Source organism: Zalophus californianus, chromosome 9 (assembly GCF_009762305.2).
Source record: "Zalophus californianus isolate mZalCal1 chromosome 9, mZalCal1.pri.v2, whole genome shotgun sequence".
NCBI classification, from domain to species: Eukaryota; Metazoa; Chordata; class Mammalia; order Carnivora; family Otariidae; genus Zalophus; species Zalophus californianus.
In genome coordinates this window covers 98104866-98124076 of record NC_045603.1, presented here as the reverse complement: position 1 = coordinate 98124076, position 19211 = coordinate 98104866, and the positions used below count along the sequence as shown (strand labels likewise).

The 19211-nt window shown below is 59.2% G+C and overlaps 2 protein-coding genes across 2 annotated transcripts; both read left to right on the top strand.

Annotated features, from left to right (window-relative positions):
• The first annotated feature begins 369 nt into the window (after positions 1-369).
• Positions 370-6945, top strand: GPR162 (G protein-coupled receptor 162). The gene is made up of 5 exons (XM_027591621.2): positions 370-825; positions 2426-3734; positions 4445-4634; positions 5467-5624; positions 5931-6945. Exons 2-5 carry the CDS (start codon positions 2868-2870, stop codon positions 6480-6482), a joined length of 1767 nt encoding a protein of 588 aa, XP_027447422.1. The 5' UTR covers positions 370-825; positions 2426-2867; the 3' UTR covers positions 6483-6945.
• Positions 6946-7691: 746 nt separating this feature from the next.
• Positions 7692-19023, top strand: P3H3 (prolyl 3-hydroxylase 3). Its single transcript, XM_027591818.2, has 15 exons — positions 7692-8204; positions 9110-9262; positions 9586-9787; positions 9862-9993; positions 10439-10575; positions 11015-11104; positions 12526-12578; positions 12707-12774; positions 12905-13029; positions 16212-16313; positions 16648-16798; positions 17016-17133; positions 17210-17285; positions 18095-18235; positions 18376-19023. Exons 1-15 carry the CDS (start codon positions 7707-7709, stop codon positions 18541-18543), a joined length of 2214 nt encoding a protein of 737 aa, XP_027447619.1. The 5' UTR covers positions 7692-7706; the 3' UTR covers positions 18544-19023.
• Positions 19024-19211: the final 188 nt, after the last annotated feature.

The window sequence follows — 19211 nt, the reverse complement described above, 5'->3', positions numbered from 1 at the left end:
AAGTGTGAGTTTGTGTTCCAGGAGGAGGAAGGGATATGTGTGTGTGTGGGGGGGTGCATCGAGACCTGTGTCCCCCCCCACCCCCCAGAAGCCCTAGCTTCAGCACAACCTCCAGCACTTGCCGGTCTGAGCTGCACCCCCAACACAAGTGTGAGTTTGTGTTCCAGGAGGAGGAAGCGACATGTGTGTGTGTGGGGGGGGGGTGAATTGAGACCTGTGTTCCCCCCACCCCCCAGAAGTCCTAGCTTCAGCACAACCTCCAGCACTTGCCCGTCTGAGCTGCACCCCCGGGCGGGGCGCAGCCCTCGCGGATACACACAGTGACACACGCTTCCTCCTCCCCGAACACCACCAGCTGCCTCTCTGAGCTGGTGTTCGTGTGGAAAACCGGGGTGGGGTGGGGGCAGGACACGAACCGTCTCACCAATGAAGCCGGTTCCCCGCCAGCGTCCTCGCCCCCTCCCTGCCGGCGCCTTCCCCGCCCCTCCCCCTCCAAGTCGCAGCCGTCCAGTTCCCCGCCCCGCACTCGCCCCCGCGCCCCCCCCCCCACCCGGAGCCGCTCCCGGCCGGCCCCTGACCCGGGGCTCACGGGCGGCGCGCCTCCAGGAGACGGGGGCTCCCACAGACCTGGGGTGGGGGGCAGAGACTCAGTGAGCGGCGGGCCGAGCCCGGGAGGCTGGGACCGAGGGTGGGGGGGGAGGGAGGCCCGGAGGGAAGGAGGGAGGGAAGGAGGAGGGCGGGCGAGCTGGAGCCGGCAGGCAGCGGGAGCCCGGGCGAGCGGCGTCGGGAGTGCGGTCTCCATGGCAGTGCCGGGCGCAGCCAGAGGTAAGACGACCCCGGCCCTGTCCCCCATGCGGCCCCCTCTCCGCCTCCCCCCTCCCCCCCCCCCAGCCGCCTCCTCTCCCCTCCGGCCGGCCCCTCCTCCCCAGCCACCTGCTGTCACTGCCCCGGAGAACACGGTGGGTGGCGGGAGGGAGGAGCCGCCTGACCTTACCCCTTCACCCCGAAGGGCGACGGACCCCTGTCCGCGGTGGAGTCCCCCAGATCCCCTCTCCCACCTTCCTCTGATCTTTCTCTGTCCTTCACCTCCTCTCTGTCCTTCACATCCTTCCTGCCTCCCTCCCTCTCTGACTCCCCATCTCTTTCTTCCACAGCCCACCCGCTGGGCCTGGGTGGGGGTAGGTGGGGAAGGGGTACAAGGCTGTAGGGGAGAGTAGTGGGGGGGGCGCTTCTGACCAATTCCTTCCACCTCCCTCTGGCTGGCCATTGCCATGGCAACTAGGGTGTACTGGGCTCCGGAGGGAACAAAGGTGGGGGGTGGACTAGGACCTCTCAGGGAGGGCAAGGATCTGAGGTTCTTCCACAGCAAGTAGACCCTCTCACTGCTGTGCCCCATTTTTACCCGTTTCCCCCCCCCTCAAAGCCGTTAGCTCATCCTTCTTGCCTCCACTCCGTTCAGGGCTTCCCCTGATTTCCTCTTAGCCCCCTCCCCAGGGCTCGCTGAAGCTCACCTTCTTGAAATTCAGGACTACCCCGCCTTCCCATCAGAGGGAAACTGAGGCTAGGGCAGGGGGAGGAAATAGTGGAGGTCCACCAGGGGGAGTCAGCACCTTATTGAACATGGGGCTTTTCTTCTCAGCCTCCCTGTTTCCTGCTCCCTCCTTCCACACTACCTCTCTTCCCTCTCAAGCCTCCTCTCCAGGGGTCTCTGGGGTTTCCTTCTATTTTCAGATACTATCACTTTGCCCCCTCTTTCTTTCTCTTCTGCTCAAACTCTCCTCCTTCCCCCTAGTTCCCCATCTTTCCATTTCTGGATGCTTCTGATGTCAGCGGTTTCCCCGCCTTCGGGTTCCCTAGCCCCCCCCTCCCCTTGGTCCCAGCCTCCTTTCTCCCATCTTCCCAGATCCCTGGTGAGCTAGAGGGTGATCACACGGGCTTGGGGAAATGGGGCTGAGCACCAAGACCCCTGGGCCCAGGAGCCGGAACTCTGGCGAGGAGCTGAGATAGCATACATATCCCAGTTTACCGTGAACGCTCAAAAAAGAAACAAGCCATGCACCTGGCAGCAGTAGCTCTGAAGAGAAATTCAGGGACATGAAGCTAGGGATCGAATAGTACTGAGCAGGGCACATAAGAAGAAGGGACCTGGGAATGGCAGAGGGAGGAAAAAGGGCTGAAAGGGCTAGGAGACAGGAGGTCAGAACACCTTCTTTCCTGAGAGCCAGGAAAGCAGGGCTCTTAGCTGTGTGGGCTGTGTGACTGGCCATCTGATTTAAGGCGAGAGAATGTTCTGAATGACCCCATGACCCCTAGTAGTCAGTTATTTCTATAGTTTCAAGAGAAGGGGGTGTGAGAAGTCAGTTGGAGAACAGCCTAGGCACTACCTTTTGCCCTCCCCCTCCCACATGTCATTTCTCCCTTGCAGTTTGTCCGGGTGGCTGAGCCTCACCCCCCACACACACCCCTTGGGGCACCCAGAAGATCCCTGACTGGTCAAGAACCAGAGGAAGAAGAGACCCGGAAGTCCTGGCATGGGGACCAGAGCTCCTCAGCCAACCTCATAGATGGGAAAGCAGTCTGCTTGCCTCCCCCATCAACCACAGGGATACTTCAGGAAGGTTCCCACCCAATATGGAGGCTGAGGACCACCTCTGCTGACCCTCAGTCTCCTCCCCTGCCCTCCACACCGCACCTTAGCTGGGTCAGTCATGCAATGCTGAGCAGTAGGGTAGGCCGCTGGGCGGCCTGCTCCCCCACAGGGCAGAGATTGGGCGCATCATGGGTGTGTGTGTGAGTGGGGCTCCTGGGTGAGACCTAGCCCCCACCCCCAGGAGTTCAAGGGGGGTGGGGGGGGCCGAGGATATAGGATGGCTCGGGGAGGGGCAGGGGCAGAGGAGGCCTCCCTGCGCTCAAACGCATTGTCTTGGCTGGCCTGTGGCCTCCTGGCCCTGCTGGCCAATGCCTGGATCATCCTCAGCATCTCGGCCAAGCAGCAGAAGCACAAGCCGCTGGAGTTACTGCTCTGCTTCCTGGCGGGCACGCACATACTCATGGCGGCCGTGCCCCTCACCACCTTCGCCGTGGTGCAGCTCCGGCGCCAGGCCTCTTCCGACTATGACTGGAACGAGAGCATCTGCAAGGTGTTTGTGTCCACCTACTACACACTGGCCCTGGCCACCTGCTTCACAGTCGCCTCCCTCTCCTACCATCGCATGTGGATGGTGCGTTGGCCTGTCAACTACCGTCTCAGCAACGCCAAGAAGCAGGCACTGCACGCCGTCATGGGCATCTGGATGGTCAGCTTCATCCTCTCTACGCTGCCCTCCATTGGCTGGCACAACAATGGCGAGCGCTACTACGCCCGCGGCTGCCAGTTCATAGTCTCCAAGATTGGCCTGGGCTTTGGTGTCTGCTTCAGCCTCTTGCTACTTGGGGGCATTGTCATGGGGCTGGTCTGTGTGGCCATCACCTTCTACCAGACGTTGTGGGCCCGGCCCCGGAGGGCTCGGCTGGCTTGGCGAGCGGGGGTGGGGGGCGGGGCCAAGGGGGGTGGGCCAGGGGGGTTGGGTACCCGGCCAGCCTTTGAGGTGCCAGCCATTGTGGTGGAGGATGCCAGAGGGAAGCGGCGGTCCTCGCTGGATGGCTCCGAGTCGGCCAAGACATCCCTGCAGGTCACCAACTTGGTCAGCGCCATCGTCTTTCTCTATGACTCACTCACAGGGGTGCCCATCTTGGTGAGATTGGGGTCCCCCGCCTGCTTTCCCCAATATCCAGGCCCCAGCACAATCACCTGACCTCCAAGTCCATCCGCCATACAGCAGCTCTGCGCTCTGCCATCCACCTTCCTCTCTTCTGCCCCCACCCCTGCTACATCTGTGAGCCCCCCCTCCATCATCCATCCCCTCGTTCCCATTACCCCCAGCCTCGTTGTCTGTTTTCCAGTTTCTACTACACAACTCCACCACCCATCCTCCAGCTCCACCATCTATCCCGCTGCTCTACGCTTTGGCTCCCAGCCCCACCATCCAGCAGCCTAGCTCCAGTCTCCATTCCCTAACACTCTCGGGATATATACCACAGGGTCTCTGAGCACTCCGGTGGAAAGCCCAGAGAGCTCGCCCCACCACCCCCGCTTTTTGCATCCCCATCTAGTCCCGATTCCCGAATTTCTCTCTGTGTTCAACTTTTCTGTACCGTCTGCTTCTGTCCCTCTGGACCTCAGGGCTTTGTCTCCAGTCCTTGCCCCTGACCTTCCTCTGAATCACGCCCTTGCCCTCCGTTTGTCCCATCTGCACCTCCGACTTTGCCTCTGTCCTGAGCCTCTGTGAACTGGGCCAGGCCTTCCTTTTTGCCCACCCACGGCACTAGAACCCTGGATCCGGGGCCCAGGGGGACCTCTGGGCGCTGGGTCGTGACCCCGCGCCATTCCCCGTCCTCCCGCTAGGTGGTGAGCTTCTTCTCCCTTAAGTCGGACTCGGCCCCGCCGTGGATGGTGCTGGCTGTGCTGTGGTGCTCCATGGCACAGACGCTGCTGCTGCCCTCCTTCATCTGGTCCTGCGAGCGCTACCGGGCCGACGTGCGCACGGTGTGGGAGCAGTGCGTGGCCATCATGTCCGAGGAGGAAGGCGATGACGGTCAGAGGAGGGACTGGGCTTTGGCTTTTCCGGGCTTCGGCTCCCTTTTCTGCCGGCCCTTCCCTGTGTGGGGACGGGCTGCCCTGGAGTGCCCCCTGCTGGACGGAACCGGCGCCGCCCCTGGGCTGACTCCCTTTCCCTAATCCCGCACCCCGATGTACACCCATCGCTTCCTTCTGCACCGAGGGCTCCCTCCACCCGGCGGCGGCTTCCCTCTGGAAGCCCACACTACCCAGCTCTGCCTCCACTCTCCAGGCCGAGTGCCTGAGAAGCAGTCCAGAGTCCTAACGCAACCGCTAAAGGAGGGCTGTGGAAGTAAGGGGACGGGACGCTAAGCTCCCTGAGAGAGGCCCCCAGCTATAGGGACAGTTCTTGGGGTGGGGTTGCAACTGTTTCAATAAACATGGCTATATGTATGAAGCACTAGGGACTTAGCAATGAATGCAACAGACGTTAGACACTCTTGCTTTTCCTCTTGGAGCTTACAGAGTCGTGGGAACAGGATTCTCCCAGGAGCTTATAAAGGGGGCAGGAGGTTGGGGCGCCTGAGTGGCTCAGTTGGTTAAGCCACTGCCTCCGGCTCAGGTCATGATCCTGGAGTCCCGGGATCGAGTCCTGGGATCGAGTCCCGCATCGGGCTCCCTGCTCGGCGGGGAGCCTGCCTCTCTCTCTGACCCTCCCCCCTCTCATGCTCTCTCTATCTCATTCTCTCTCTCAAATAAATAAATGAAATCTTAAAAAAGGGGGGGGCAGGAGGTTTTAAGGGGGGGTGGGGTGGGGAGGGGAGTGGGCATTCCCTGTCTGTAACGACCCTGCCCCTCTTCTCTCCTAGATGGGGGCTGTGATGACTATGCAGATGGCCGAGTGTGCAAAGTGCGCTTTGATGCCAATGGTACCACAGGACCAGGGGGCAGGGACCCCTCCCAGGTTAAGCTGCTGCCTGGAAGGCACATGCTCTTTCCCCCTCTTGAGAGGGTCCACTACTTACAGGTATGAGGCTAGGGAGTGCACCTCCTGTTCTGGGTACCCCCTTACTACCTGTCTCCGGTCTCTGCTGACCATCCCGACTCCCCACTCCCTAGCCCTGGCCTGCAGGGCACCTAAGGGGTAGGTGAAAGAAACGTGTGGCAAGAGAGGCTCCCCTTCAGACCTCTCAGAACCAGGTTTGCCCATCAGAGGATGTTTTGCAAAAGTTTAAGGGGGTGGGGCCTTCTTACCGAGTCCCTACTTTGGTTCCTGCTTCTACCCCTGCTTGGTCCCCATAGCACCTCTGGGTCTACCGGCTCCTCTCCCCAGGTCCCTCTGTCCCGCCGTCTGTCCCACGATGAGACCAACATCTTCTCTACTCCTCGGGCACCAGGCTCCATCCTGCATAAGTGGTCATCCTCTGATGACATCCGGGTCCTCCCGGCCCAGAGCCGAGCCCTGGGGGGCCCTCCTGAGTACCTGGGACGAAGACAAAGGCTGGAGGATGAGGAGGATGAGGAGGAAGCTGAAGGTGGGGGGCTGGCCAGCCTTCGCCAGTTCTTGGAGGGTGGGATGTTGGGGTCAGGTGGGGGACCCCCACGGGGTCCTGGCTTCTTCCGGGAAGAGATCACCACCTTCATTGATGAGACACCTCTGCCTTCTCCGACTGCTTCGCCAGGGCCCTCTCCTCGCCGGCCCAGGCCCCTGGGCCTCTCACCCCGCAGGCTCTCCCTTGGGTCCCCTGACAGCAGAGCCGTTGGACTTCCTTTGGGGCTAAGTGCAGGGAGACGCTGCTCCCTGACAGGAGGTGAGGGGAGTGCAAGACCTTGGGGAGGATCCTGGGGCCCAGGTAACCCCATTTTCCCCCAGCTGACCCTGTGAGCCCAAGTGGGCTGGCGGGACTCAGGGGAGGGGCCCTGAGTAACACCAGTTCTGGCCCTGAGCCTAGGGCAGCTGCCTCCAGACTCCGTGGAGGTGGGCACTGGATCTGGGGCCTGGAGCCCCCTGCTGTCTCCCATCTCAATGACCAGATGCCCTACTCACCTTCCATCACCCTTAGCAAAACATATTAAAGCCTGAAGTGTTACCATGGAAACCACGGTGTCCTGTGTGCTCGGGTGGCAGAGGGTATGGTGGGAGGCTCGGGGGTGGAAAGGCTCATAGAGGACAAAATAGAGCGGGGGCAGTGAGCAGAGGCCCAGAAATACACGTGGAAAAAGACAAACTCAAACATGAAGACATACAGAGGGACAGGCTTGTAAGAGCATCTTGTGGCAACCCTGTCGGGACCCCTCTCATTCCTGAGAGCTTTTACTGTATCCTTGATTAATAAACTTCTGTCGCTTTACTCACAAAAAAAAAAAAAGAGCATCTTGTGCTGGGCATGGGCATGGGGAGACAATTGAGTTTGCCGCTTTGCGGTGTGAAGGATCTCTGTCTGGATTTGTGGAAGTAGTTTCAGAGTGTGATTCCATGTGCCATGCCCCAACTCTCCTTCCCCCAAATCCACCCAGGCCTCACTTTCTGGGCAGGAAAGGATTTGGGCCTGAGTTGGTGTCACAGGCCCGCATCCCATGCTGCATTCTAAGGCTCATTTTCCAAAAGTGGGTGTGGGTAGGTGTATGGGAGGCATCCACTCTCCTTGTCCTGGTCCCAAGAGTGGGGGTGGGGGAGGCACAGAGCGGAGGGGAACACAGCTCCAGTAGTTACTCTGAGGCCGGGGGCCTCAGGGGTTTGAGTCAAGGGTCCGAAGAGGCTCCCCATGCTGTTTTCCAAAGCACCAGTCCCACTCCAGTGCCAGCCGTTTGCCATCTGCTCTTCAGGGCCTGTTTGTCGTCCCACACCGTCCCTCGTCTTAAAGACTGCTGTCTCCACTTTCTGCCAGGCTTCCCGACGTCTCTGGCTCTCATATTGGCCTCTCCCAGGGTTGAGCCTGGGCCGCACCGGCTCTCCTTGGCCCCCCGCTCATTCCTTCTCTCTTCCTGTCCTCCCTCCTCTCCATCTCTCCTTCCTTTCCCCTCCCTCTCCCTTCCCCCTTCCCTCTCTCTCTCTCTCCCTCTCGGCTCCCGCATTCCGCTTCGGCAGCCGGCCGGCGCCCCTGGCACCATGCTCCGGCTCCTCCGGTTGCTGCTGCTGCTGCTGCTGCTGCCCCCGCCGGGGTCCCCCGAGCCCCCCGGCCTGGCCCCGCTGTCCCCGGGGGCGCCCCCGCAGGCCCCCGACTTGCTCTACGCCGACGGGCTGCGCGCCTACGCGGCCGGGGCTTGGGCGCCGGCCGTGGCGCTGCTGCGGGAGGCGCTGCGGAGCCAGGCGGCGCTGGGCCGCGCGCGCCAGGACTGCGGGGCGCGCTGTGCGGCCGAGCCGGGGGCCGCGCTCCCCGCGGTGCTGCTTGACGCCCCGGGGCCTGACTCCGGGCCCGGCCCGGCGCGGGGGGCCTGGGAGCGGCTGCTGCTCCGCGCGGCGCTCCGCCGGGCCGAGTGCCTGACCCAGTGCGGGGCGCAGAGGCTGGGCCCCGGGGGCGCGGCGCGGCTCCGCGTGGGGAGCGCGCTGCGGGACGCCTTTCGCCGCCGGGAGCCCTACAACTACCTGCAGAGAGCCTATTACCAGGTGCGGGAGCCGCCCAGGCCCCTTCGGGGGTCCCGCCCCGACCCACGCTGCGCCGCTACTTGGAGCTCGCCGGGAGAGGGCGGAATGCCGGCGCCCGGGACTCCGGGCGGGGGGGGGGGGGGCTCGGGGGCGGTCGGCGGACCTCTCCTTTTGAGTCGGTCCCATCCAAACCGCGCCAAATACCCACTGAGGTCGCCGAGGGACAGCCTAAGGGAGAGTGGGAGCAAAGCTGGAGCGGGGCTGGATGGGTTCCTGAGGCGGGGTGGAAGGAGATCGGGGATGGAGGGAAGGGGCCTGAAACGTTAGAGGTCTTACTGAGACCTACGTGGGATGATAGTGAAGCGGAGCGGATGGGGGGAAGCCCGTCGCTGCACAGGAAGCACGGGGGGGTGGGGGGGGTTGAGTGTGAGCCTTTGAGGGGCAGGGTCAAGGCTAAGGAGTCTAGAGGCCGGGCATGTGGCGGGCAGGCAGTGGACGCTGCGCAGCTACCAGTTCGGTAGCTATTGCCTACGTGGCTGGGGGGGGCGGGGGGCTGGTCACACACACCTCAGCCCAGGGTCCTAGAGACCTGCGGGTTTTGCTGGTGGCTCAGGTCTCCCCCACTTCCCACCTTACTTAAGCCATCACTTGCACCTTGTCTTCCAAACGGAGGCCCTGAGGTCCCTCTACCAATTCCGCACCCACTCCAAAGTCTCCAGACCCCTCTTCTCTGAGTTCCCCCGGCATACTGGTTTCTAGGGGCGCTGGAGGTTGGGAAGTGGGCAGTTCTGACTGACAAGTCTTCCAGAAAGCTCTGGCGCAGTTCCAGGTGTGTGTGTGGCGGAGGGTGGGGAGGCCAGTGAGCCGGTAGAGGTCCGACACCCCTACCTGAGGGCACTGACTCCCTCATCCTTCGTGCTTCTCAGCTGAAGAAGTTGGACCTGGCAGCTGCGGCAGCACACACCTTCTTTGTAGCAAACCCAACACACTTGCAGATGCGGGAGGACATGGCTAAGTACAGACGCATGTCTCGGGTGCGGCCCCAGAGCTTCCGGGACCTGGAGACACCGCCACACTGGGTGAGACCCCTTGGCCAGATACACAGGGCTCACTGGACTGGGACCTGTGTGGCTCAGGCATCAGGAGACCTGGGTACTGTCCTCAGTAAGCCTGGATGGAGAGTCCCTCTCTGGGGCTTGGTTTTTCTTCCCGAGGATCACTAAAGTCCCTTGTTCGACCATTCTGATCCCGAGGCCCCACCCTATATTCCCCAAGGTGAAGTGGGACCTGGAGTCCACACCCCAGATGAGACCAACACCCCTCCCCTTCTTTCTGCCTCCCAATCTTGTCTGGCACCCTGCTTCCAGGAGCTCAGGTGACTGCCCGCTCCCCTCCCCCACAGGCAGCCTATGACGATGGCCTGGAGCTACTGGGGCGCCAGGAGGCAGGACTGGCACTGCCCAGGCTAGAGGAGGCCCTGCAGGAGAGCCTGGCCCAGATGGAGAGCTGCCGGGCTGGCTGTGAGGGGCCCGAGGAGCAGCAGAGGGAGGAAGAGGAGGAGGAAGGGGCCGGGAGCCAGGGGGGCCTCTATGAGACCATTGCAGGTAAGGTGCTGGGGATTCCCGGCCCCACAGAGAGGAGCGTCACAAGCTCAATGGGTGACGTGTGTTGTCTGCAGGGCACTGGATTCGGGTCCTGCAGTGCCGGCAGCGCTGTGTGGGGGACACGGCCACGCGTCCTGGACGCAGTTTCCCTGTCCCTGACTTCCTTCCCAGCCAGCTGAGGCGGCTTCACGAGGCCCATGCTCAGGGTCAGTTGGGGAAGTCTGGGCGCTGGGGGTGACGGGGGTTGGAAACAGGGGAAGTGAAGGTTTGTCTCTGATGGTATCCTGAGCCCCATCTCTCCATCCCTCCCGTCTGTCTCTGGATCTGTAGTTGGTCAGGAGGACTCTCATTTGCTCTCCTTTGGTGCCTTTGTGGAAAGCTCAGGAGATGGGTCCCAGGGCTCCTTCTGCCCTTGCTGCTTCTCACCTTCCTTTAACTCCCTTCTCTCTTCCTCCCCTTTGAACTCTGCCTATCCAGCTCAGGTATGTTTGAGTAAGCTTTGGAAAGAAGCAATGGATGAGTGTGCCTGCCAGGTGGGATGGGGGCTTTGGAGTTGTTTGGCATCGGGAGACCACCTTCTCTGGCTCTGCCCAGAGACCACTGTCCTTCTCAGTCTCCATGCCCCACCCTGCCCTATTACTCTGTCTCCAGTGGGGAATCTGTCCCAGGCTATGGAGAATGTCCTGAGTGTTCTGCTCTTCTACCCGGAGGATGAGGCTGCCAAGAAGGCTCTAAACGAGTACCAGGCCCAGCTGGAAGAGCCGAGACCTGGCCTCGGGCCGAGAGAGGTAACCCTCTGCTCCATACTTACCCTAAATCAAATAGACCTGAGAAGTAACCTGGACTCTGTACCCCCTTTTAGTCACCACAGGCAACTCCAAGTCCAGCATCTGACTTGTCTCCCCTCCCTGCTCCCCACTGCAGACTCCACTTTCTGAGTCCAAGTGGCAGCCCATCCCCCCTTGCCTTCACCTCACCTCCCTTGTGTGCCCTCCTGTGCCACAGGCATATGCGTATAACCTCCCCCCCGCCCCCCCCACCCCCCCTCACACCTTGAGCCCAGATGCCCCGAAGCTGTTGACCAAGAAGGCACAGGAAAGGGTTTAGGAGCATGCAGGCTGTCCCCTAGAACCAGGGGCTGCCATGCTCTCCTCCAGCCTTAACTTCCCTGCCCCACTCTACTTCTCCTCGTTCCACCCCTTTCTCCCTGCTCCCACCCCGCCTCAGGACATCCAGCGCTTCATCCTTCGATCCTTGGGGGAGAAGAGACAGCTCTACTATGCCATGGAGCACCTGGGGGCCAGCTTCAAGGATCCTGTGAGTATCTCCCCTTGTCCCCGTCCTGCCACTCAGTGCTCCCCCAGGAGGAAGAGAAGAGTGATGCCCTACATTTGTGTCACTGTGCTTTGCAACAAGGCTTCCCATTTCCCACACCCCTGGGAGGCTTGGAGAGGCGTCTGCAGTGTCTCAGGGAGAAAGGAGAGGGCCGCTTTGGGGTCATGCAGGCCTAAGTGTTGGTCTCTTCTCTGCCATAAACAAGCTCTGGACCTTCACTTGCCTCAGTCTCAATTTCCTTACCTGTAAAATGGGCACATCAGACCTATCTCATAGAGTGATTGACGCCATATCATTGCTACATAGTAGAGAAGGCTCTGTTCTTGCTGCTGCTTTGGTTACTGTTCTTTTTGTGGTAGTTATGAGGAAACTGAAGGGCAGAGGGTTTGTTCACTGCTAGGACAATAACATAAGGCATTTTCTCAACCGTCTTGGCACCACTGACATTTTTTTTTTTAAGATTTATTTATTTATTTATTTGAGAGAGCGAGAATGAGAGAGAGAGAGTACATGAGAGGGGGGAGGGTCAGAGGGAGAAGCAGGCTCCTCGCCGAGCAGGGAGCCTGATGCAGGACTCGATCCTGGGACTCCGGGATCATGTCCTGAGCTGAAGGCAGTCGCTTAACCAACTGAGCCACCCAGGCGCCCACCATTGGCATTTTGGATCTGATCATTCTTTGTAGGGGAGAGGAAGGGGGCTTGCCTAGGCATTGTGGGATGTTCAGCAGCTTCCCTGGCCTCTGCCCAGTAGGTGTCAATAGCACTCTGAGTCATGACAATCAAAAATGTTTCCAGACATCGCCTAATATCCCCTGGGGGGGCAAAATCTCCCTGGTTGGGAACTGCCGGCTCAAAGTGTGGGCTCTAAAGCTAGTTCAGTATGCATGTATGTATGTATGTATGTATGTATGTATGTATGTATGTTAAGTAGGCTCCACACCCAACATGGGGCTGGAACTCAGGACCCCAAAATCAAGAGTCACGTGCTCTACAACTGAGCCATGAGGTGCCCCTCTAAAGAATCCCAAATCTGTCGCTTACTAGCTGTGTGATCTTGGGCATGTTACTTTACCTCTCTGTGTCTTAGAGTCTTCAACTGCAAAGCGGGCACGTTAATACAATGTGTTTCATTAAGACTATCGTGAACATTACATGATGAATCTCCACGCATTCCGCTTCCGTGGATGAAGCTGTTAGAAAAGCACCTGACAAATAGTGCTACGTGAGCAGTTGTGGGTAGAGTTTGGCCCAACTCCTGGGGCTCCCGACAACGAGTCCAGGGCTTGTCCCACCTCTGCCTTCCTCTCTGGAAGCAGGAGGACATTAATGTGGTAGATCAGAGTCTAATAATGTCAGGGATTTGGGCTGGACTTGGGTGACGGTGCTTTTCCTGACTCTCCCAGGATCCCTGGACCCCAGCAGCTGTCATCCCTGAGGCACTTAGAGAAAAGCTCAGGTAGGAGATGCCCTGTGGTAGGAGGGGCCTGGCCCAAGCTGGAAGGTGGGGGAGGCATCTTGGTAGGTCCAGGGAAGATGGGTCCGGACTGGCGGGCACATGCACTGAGCACGTCTCTCACCCCTGAGAGAGGATCAAGAGAAGAGGCCGTGGGACCATGAGCCGCCACAGCCGAAGCCCTTGACTCACTGGAAGGGTAAGTTTCTGGGAGAGCAGGAAGCAGGAGCCCCGAGGGTCTGGGGGGCCGGGTCTGGGTGGCCGCCAGCCTTGCTGGGCCTGCCCTCAGCGGGCACTCAGCCCCCTCTGCCCTGTCCCTTCCCCCGCAGATGTGCTTCTCCTGGAGGGAGTAACCCTGACCCAGGACGCAAGACAGCTGAATGGGTCCGAGCGGGTGGTGTTGGACGGACTGCTCACCCCGGCTGAGTGTGGGGTGCTGCTGCAGCTGGCCAAGGTAAGAAGACCTGTGAGTAGGTGGCACCGTCAGCTAGTTAGGGACCTCAGGCACAGCCCGCCTGGTTCTGCCCTCTCTGGTTCTCCAGCGGGCACTGCCCTTGCCCCCCCCCCCCCCGCCCCCCCGCATGGCGGTGGACACGTTCCGTTTCTCTCAACTTAGCCGGCCTGGGGTGGAATTTTGCTAGAAATTGGTAGGAAGAACGAAACAAAAAACATAAAGACATAAAAAAGGGTGAGTGTGCAGGTGAGGATTCCTTGGTTAGCCAAGAGTTTAATTATCGGCTTGGCCAGTGGCGGAGCGGACATAGAGGCTACTTTCCCCATCTGTTGCATCCCCTGCTGGTTTGGGTTGAATGATCCGTATTCACCAGGTTTAGTCCACCATTTGGGGAAGCTTTCATCTTCATTCTAGGTTAGCCTTCCTTCTACACAACACTCACTGAGTATCTGCTGCGTACTCAGAACTACTAGGTTCCAGGGGGAGGGAGATGAGCACAGACGTGCATTCAGAAGCTCACTGTACAGAGAAGGAGTCAGACGTGGAGACACATCAGTAGATCGAGGGCTAAGTTTGCTACAAGAAGCACGTACCCATCCAAATAGGAGCGCTGAAATGCCAAGTCACAGAAGGCTTATGGGGGTGGCGGGGGGGAGCATTTGACGGGGTCATTTGAGCTCAGTCTTTTTTTGTTTATTTTTTTATTTTTATTTTTTAAAGATTGTATTCATTCATTTGACAGAGAGAGAGGGAGACACAGTAAGAGAGGGAACACAAGCAGGGGGAGTGGGAGAGGGAGAAGCAGGCTTCCCGTGGAGCAGGGAGCCCGAAGCGGGGCTCGATTCCAGGACCTCAGGATCATGACCTGAGCCGGAGGCAGACGCTTAACAACTGAGCCACCCAGGCGCCCCGAGCTCAGTCTTTAAAAAAACAAACAAACAAACAAAAACATTTTATTTATTTATTTGAGAGAGAGAGGGTGCGCACATGCATATGTGCGGTGCGTGCACGTAGTGGGGGAGGGGCAGAGAGAGAAGCAGACTCCCCATTTAACGGGGAGCTGGCCACAGGCACTTGATCCCCAGATGCGATTCCAGGACCCCAGGATCATGACCTGAGCCCAAGGCAGATGCTTAACTGCCTGAGCCACCCAGGTGCCCCTTGAGCTCAGTCTTAAGGATGAGTTAACAAGGCAGAGAAGGGGAGGAGAGCCAGGCCGTAAGGAAGAAGAATGAGGGGGGTCTCTGACAACTGCAGTAGAGTACAGGAGCTAAGGACTTGGGCCCCCAACAGTGGTTAGCTGGGTGACCTTGTGCAATGTATTTTAATGTCTCTGAGCCTCGTTTCTTCATCTGTAAAATGGGGCTAAATACAGTGGGTTCTTTTAGGGTTGTTGTGAGGACCCTGGTAGTCCTTGGTAAGGCTGTTGGAAGAATATAAAAAGCGCTCAGGATTAGCCGGCGCTGTGTCATCCGGCTGTATGTTATCCAGAGGAGGTATAGGGGAGAGAAGCCGGAAGTGTGAGGCACGGGCGAGATGACGAAGAGACTTCTGTCCCCTGCCAAGGAGTTTGTCCACCGTGGACAGCTTATCGGAGAATTTAAGGAGGGGTTAGGTTTTAAGTTCCCGTGCATTAGCAGGAGCAGGGTCTGGAGTCACCATCCTGCAGAACCGGTAGATCCCTCTAGTGGCACTGTGGAGAATGCACTGGGAGAGGAAAGCAAGGAGGGGAGGCTTCTGGAGTGCTACTGCCTTAGGTTAGGTCCTCATTTCAAGGAAATGAAGAGAGGCGGACAGATGAGAGATATTTAGAAAGTCAAAGATAGAGAAGTTCAGCACTAAACCTATGTGGGAGACAATGGATGAAAGGATGGAGTCAGGGATAACTCCCAAGTATCAGCCCTTCTTTCTGTTCCTCCATCGCACTAAATTCATTCTGGCCTCAGGACCTTTGCACTGCGGTTTCTGCTGCCTGGAACATTTTTTTCTCTCACATATTCAAGTGGCTCCTTTATATCGTTTGCTTTCAATTTAGATGTCACCTCACTCATCAATTAGCTGTCCCCTAACCACTGCCTGCGCACTCTCAAGGCTGTAACCCTATTTTAATTTTTTAAATACCATTTATCCCCATCTGAGTCGATCTGGTTTGTTTGTTTGTTTGTTTACTCAAAATATAAACTGCATGAGGGCGCCTGGGTGGCTCAGTTGGTTGAGCGACTGCCTTCGGCTTAGGTCATGATCCTGGAGTGTCGGGATCGAGTCCCACATCGGGCTCCCTGCTCAGCAGGGAGCCTGCTTCTCCCTCTGACCCTCCTCCCTCTCGTGCTCTCTCTCTCAAATAAATAAACAAAATCTTAAAAAAAAATAAAAAATAAAATTAAAAAAATATAAACCGCATGAGAGCAGGGACCTTTTCATGTTCATGGTTGTATCCTCAGTGCCTAGAATATAGGAAGTGCTCAGTACAGATTTGTTGAATGAATAAATACAAGCATGGAAGGTTAGATGTCTTGGGTGAGTAGGTGGTTTCTCAGAGATGGGGTTTATACACAGGGTAACTGGGTAGGGGTTGCAGAAAGCAGCCAAAAGAATAGTTATCAGGAAAGGGACATCCAAATACCAGGAGACCCCCAGGTAATGCGACTCGTATAGGTGGTTGGGTAGTTGGGGCTCAGCATCAAGGGTTGTCACATTCTCCAAGAGTGTGTCAAGGGTGTCAGAGAGAGGCACCTCGGCTGATGCTGTCTCCCCACGTCGAGCCGGCCGGGACCCCGGCCTGACTCTCAAACTTCCTGCTAGCGCCCTGTTTCTGGAAAGACTCCTCTATCCTTGGCTCATTAGGAACAAATGATCAAGCCCTTCCTGCCCCCTTTCCCCAACAGCCCTTACCCTCTCAGAGGCCCCTTCCCTGCTCTAGGAAGCTCTCCAGAGCTCTGGGCACAGCCCCCTCGGCCAGTGGGATTCTAGATCTTTACCAGAGAGTGACAATATAGATAGTCGTTCTGTGGGAAGGGGCAGCAGCTCAGGAAAGGGAGCCGGCAGGGAACCCTGGGGGCTTCTAGCCTCTTCCGGGGACTGGGAGGATTGGAGAAAGATCTTGCAGCCCTGTGGGCAGTGAGGTGGCGGATGGCCTGGGACTCGGGGAGTGAGACTCCCCAGCCACGTCTCTCCCTCCGTAGGACGCTGCCGAGGCCGGAGCCAGGTCTGGCTATCGTGGCCGCCGCTCCCCTCACACCCCCCATGAGCGCTTCGAGGGGCTCACAGTGCTCAAGGCTGCACAGGTAAGGGGAGGCTCCCATGCTCTGGTCTGATGCCCAGAACCAGAGAAGAGGGTATGCAGAAGGCTGGGTGCCCGTACCTGGGCCTCTCCCGTGGCCTGAGAGCACCTGAGTCCCCTGCCTAGAGTTGAGGGCGGCGGGAGGGGAGGTGTTCTGAGACCTCGGGACCTGGGTGATGGTCACAGAGCCAATGGAAGGAGCAGTTTGGGCTGATCGACAGAGCTGGCTGCTGAGACCAAATCCGTGGGTGGAGAGCAATGGAAGTAGGGCAGGGGCTGGGGCAGGGCCACCCTTCTGTTGCCCCCTCCTTTCCCGCCCTTCCTTTCCCCGCTTGCAGCTGGCCCAGGCTGGGGCCGTGGGCAGTCAGGGGGCTAAGCTGCTTCTGGAGGTGAGCGAGCGCGTGAGGACTTTGACACAGGCCTACTTCTCCCCGGAGCGGCCCCTGCATCTTTCCTTCACCCACCTGGTGTGCCGGAGTGCCATAGAAGGTAACCACCAGGGAGCCTAGCTGTTCCTCCCCAATCCTGGGCCCCTGTTGGGCACTGCTCCCCCTCCGCATCGCCAAACCTGGTGGGCTTTCTGACTCCCCCGCCCTGAGGGCTCTTGGCAACTCTGTCCAGCCGTGATCCCCCGAAGCTGCAGGGGGAGTGTGGGCAGCAGTGGATGTGGGCACAGGGGCATGCACCAGGCCCCTTTGCTTCCCAGGAGAGCAAGACCAGCGCATGGACCTGAGTCACCCGGTGCATGCAGACAATTGCGTCCTGGACCCTGACACCGGGGAGTGCTGGCGGGAGCCCCCAGCCTACACCTATCGAGACTACAGGTGGGCAGCCCCTGCAGTGGTCAGGTGGGTGGGCCTGGGTTGGGGTCTCACTGCCTGTGGCTTCCTCCCTTTGCAGTGGGCTTCTCTACCTCAACGATGACTTCCACGGTGGGGACCTGTTCTTCACAGAGCCCAATGCGCTCACGGTCACAGTAAGCCGGGTGGGGGGGTGTGGGGGTGTGGCGGGGAGCCCAGCTGTGGGCTCCGAATTCAAAACGGAAGCTTCCCAGAGGCAAATGCAGGGAAATGGCCGGGGCCCCCCTTAACCCTTTCTTTCCTTTCTGGCCTCCCCTGCCCTCTCTACCACGTGTCCGGGTTTCGGGGGTTCTAGTAGAGGTTGATTACACCTCCCCGGGAGATCTCTTGTGGCCCCTCCAAACCCTGCCTTCAGTGTTTGCCTCACTCCCTCAAGGAGGGTAGATAAAGTGCAGGTCCCCAAGGCCCTAGTCCAGGTAGAAACCAGGGGCTGGAATTGGGCAGAAGGAGAGGGACAGTGATTTTGCATCATCTACTGCTCTGTCTTACCCAGTTACCTCCTTCTCTGCTAACTGCCACCAGTTACCCATGATCCATGGCCTCTCTGAGGTAGAAAAATGTCCCCAAGATCCGTATCCCCAGTACCCAGAGTCTGGTACTGCATTCATACCCTCAGATTACTTCATACCTGGGATTTAAAGGTTGATCAGGAAAAGTCAAGGCCTGGGCAGGGGGTGGGGAGGCGCTCCACGGAGGCCCCTTTGCTTTGGCTCTGACTCCTCTAGCCTCAGTCTGGCATTTGTGCTCCCCAAGTTGAGGCCAACTTCCCATTTCCCCCCAGGATGGTCCCTGAATTAAGGAATGGGAAGTGATGGGCAGGAGAGCTGAACTCTTTGCGCCCCGGCCCGCCACCTGCCGTAGGGAGTCAGGACCAAGTGTTCTGAGAGCACCCATCCATGGCGCTGAACCTGCCCTCACCCCTCAGGCTCAGGTTCGTCCTCGCTGTGGACGCCTCGTGGCCTTCAGCTCCGGTGGGGAGAACCCCCACGGTGTGTGGGCCGTGACGCGGGGACGGCGCTGCGCCCTGGCGCTGTGGCACACGTGGGCGCCTGAGCACAGGGAGCAGGTGAGCAGCCGCCAGAGTAGGACGGGCTGTCTCTCCTGGTGTGTGAAGGATGAGGGGCGGGGGCCGAGACGTCCCAGGGAGGGTCCGTGGGGGCAAGGTGATGCGGGAGGTTGGGCCAGACTCTCCTCCCTACTCCCCAGGAGTGGACAGAAGCCAAAGAGCTGCTGAAGGAGCCAGAGGAGGAGAAGGAGGAGGAGGAGGAGGAAGAAATGCCCAACAAAGACCATTCCCCGGAACCCCCCAGCCGCAGGCTTCCGCGGGTCCAGGACAAGGCTGGGAAACCGCCTCGGCTCCGAGAGGAACTGTGAGGGACTGAGCCAGCTCCCTGGGGATGTGGCCACTTGACTTGTGAAGGGCCGCCTTGATGCCAGGACCCACAAGAAGCCCCCATGTGCTGGGAGCAGAACAGTGAGCTCTCTGTCCCTGCACCCCTACTACCTTGGGGACCACAAGGGCTGTCCAGCCCTGGACTCAGAGGACACTGCACAGACTAGCCTAGAGCTCACCAGGCCTGGGTGATGGACCTCCAGCCCGAGGACAGACCGAGGACACGATGCCTCCCTGGACAAAAAAATGGCAGGGGAGAGGGCCTGACTGCTTCATGTGTGGAGGATGAGAGGGAGGCTAACCCCAGTGCCCTGTCCCAGCCTGTAATAAAGAACTGAAGATCCCTCAGTCAAGGGCCCAGACAAGGGTATCACAGTTTCTGTGGTGTCTGCTGCGGGCAGTGCCTGTGGCTGGCCTGGGAGGAGACAGGTGTCTCTGGGCCTCCCAGAGGCGGGGCCGCTCAAAGCCTGTGATTTGTCAGGGAAATCCCGGCCACCTGCTCCCCATATGCAAATGGACCCAGACCCCGGACAGCTGCTCCCTGGGCCTCCAACTCTAAGCCCCGTCTTCCCTCTCCCAGCTTGGCCAAGACGTAGGGCTGCCTGATCCCTCGGGTTCCAGCCTTCACAACCCCAGCAGGACCCCGTGA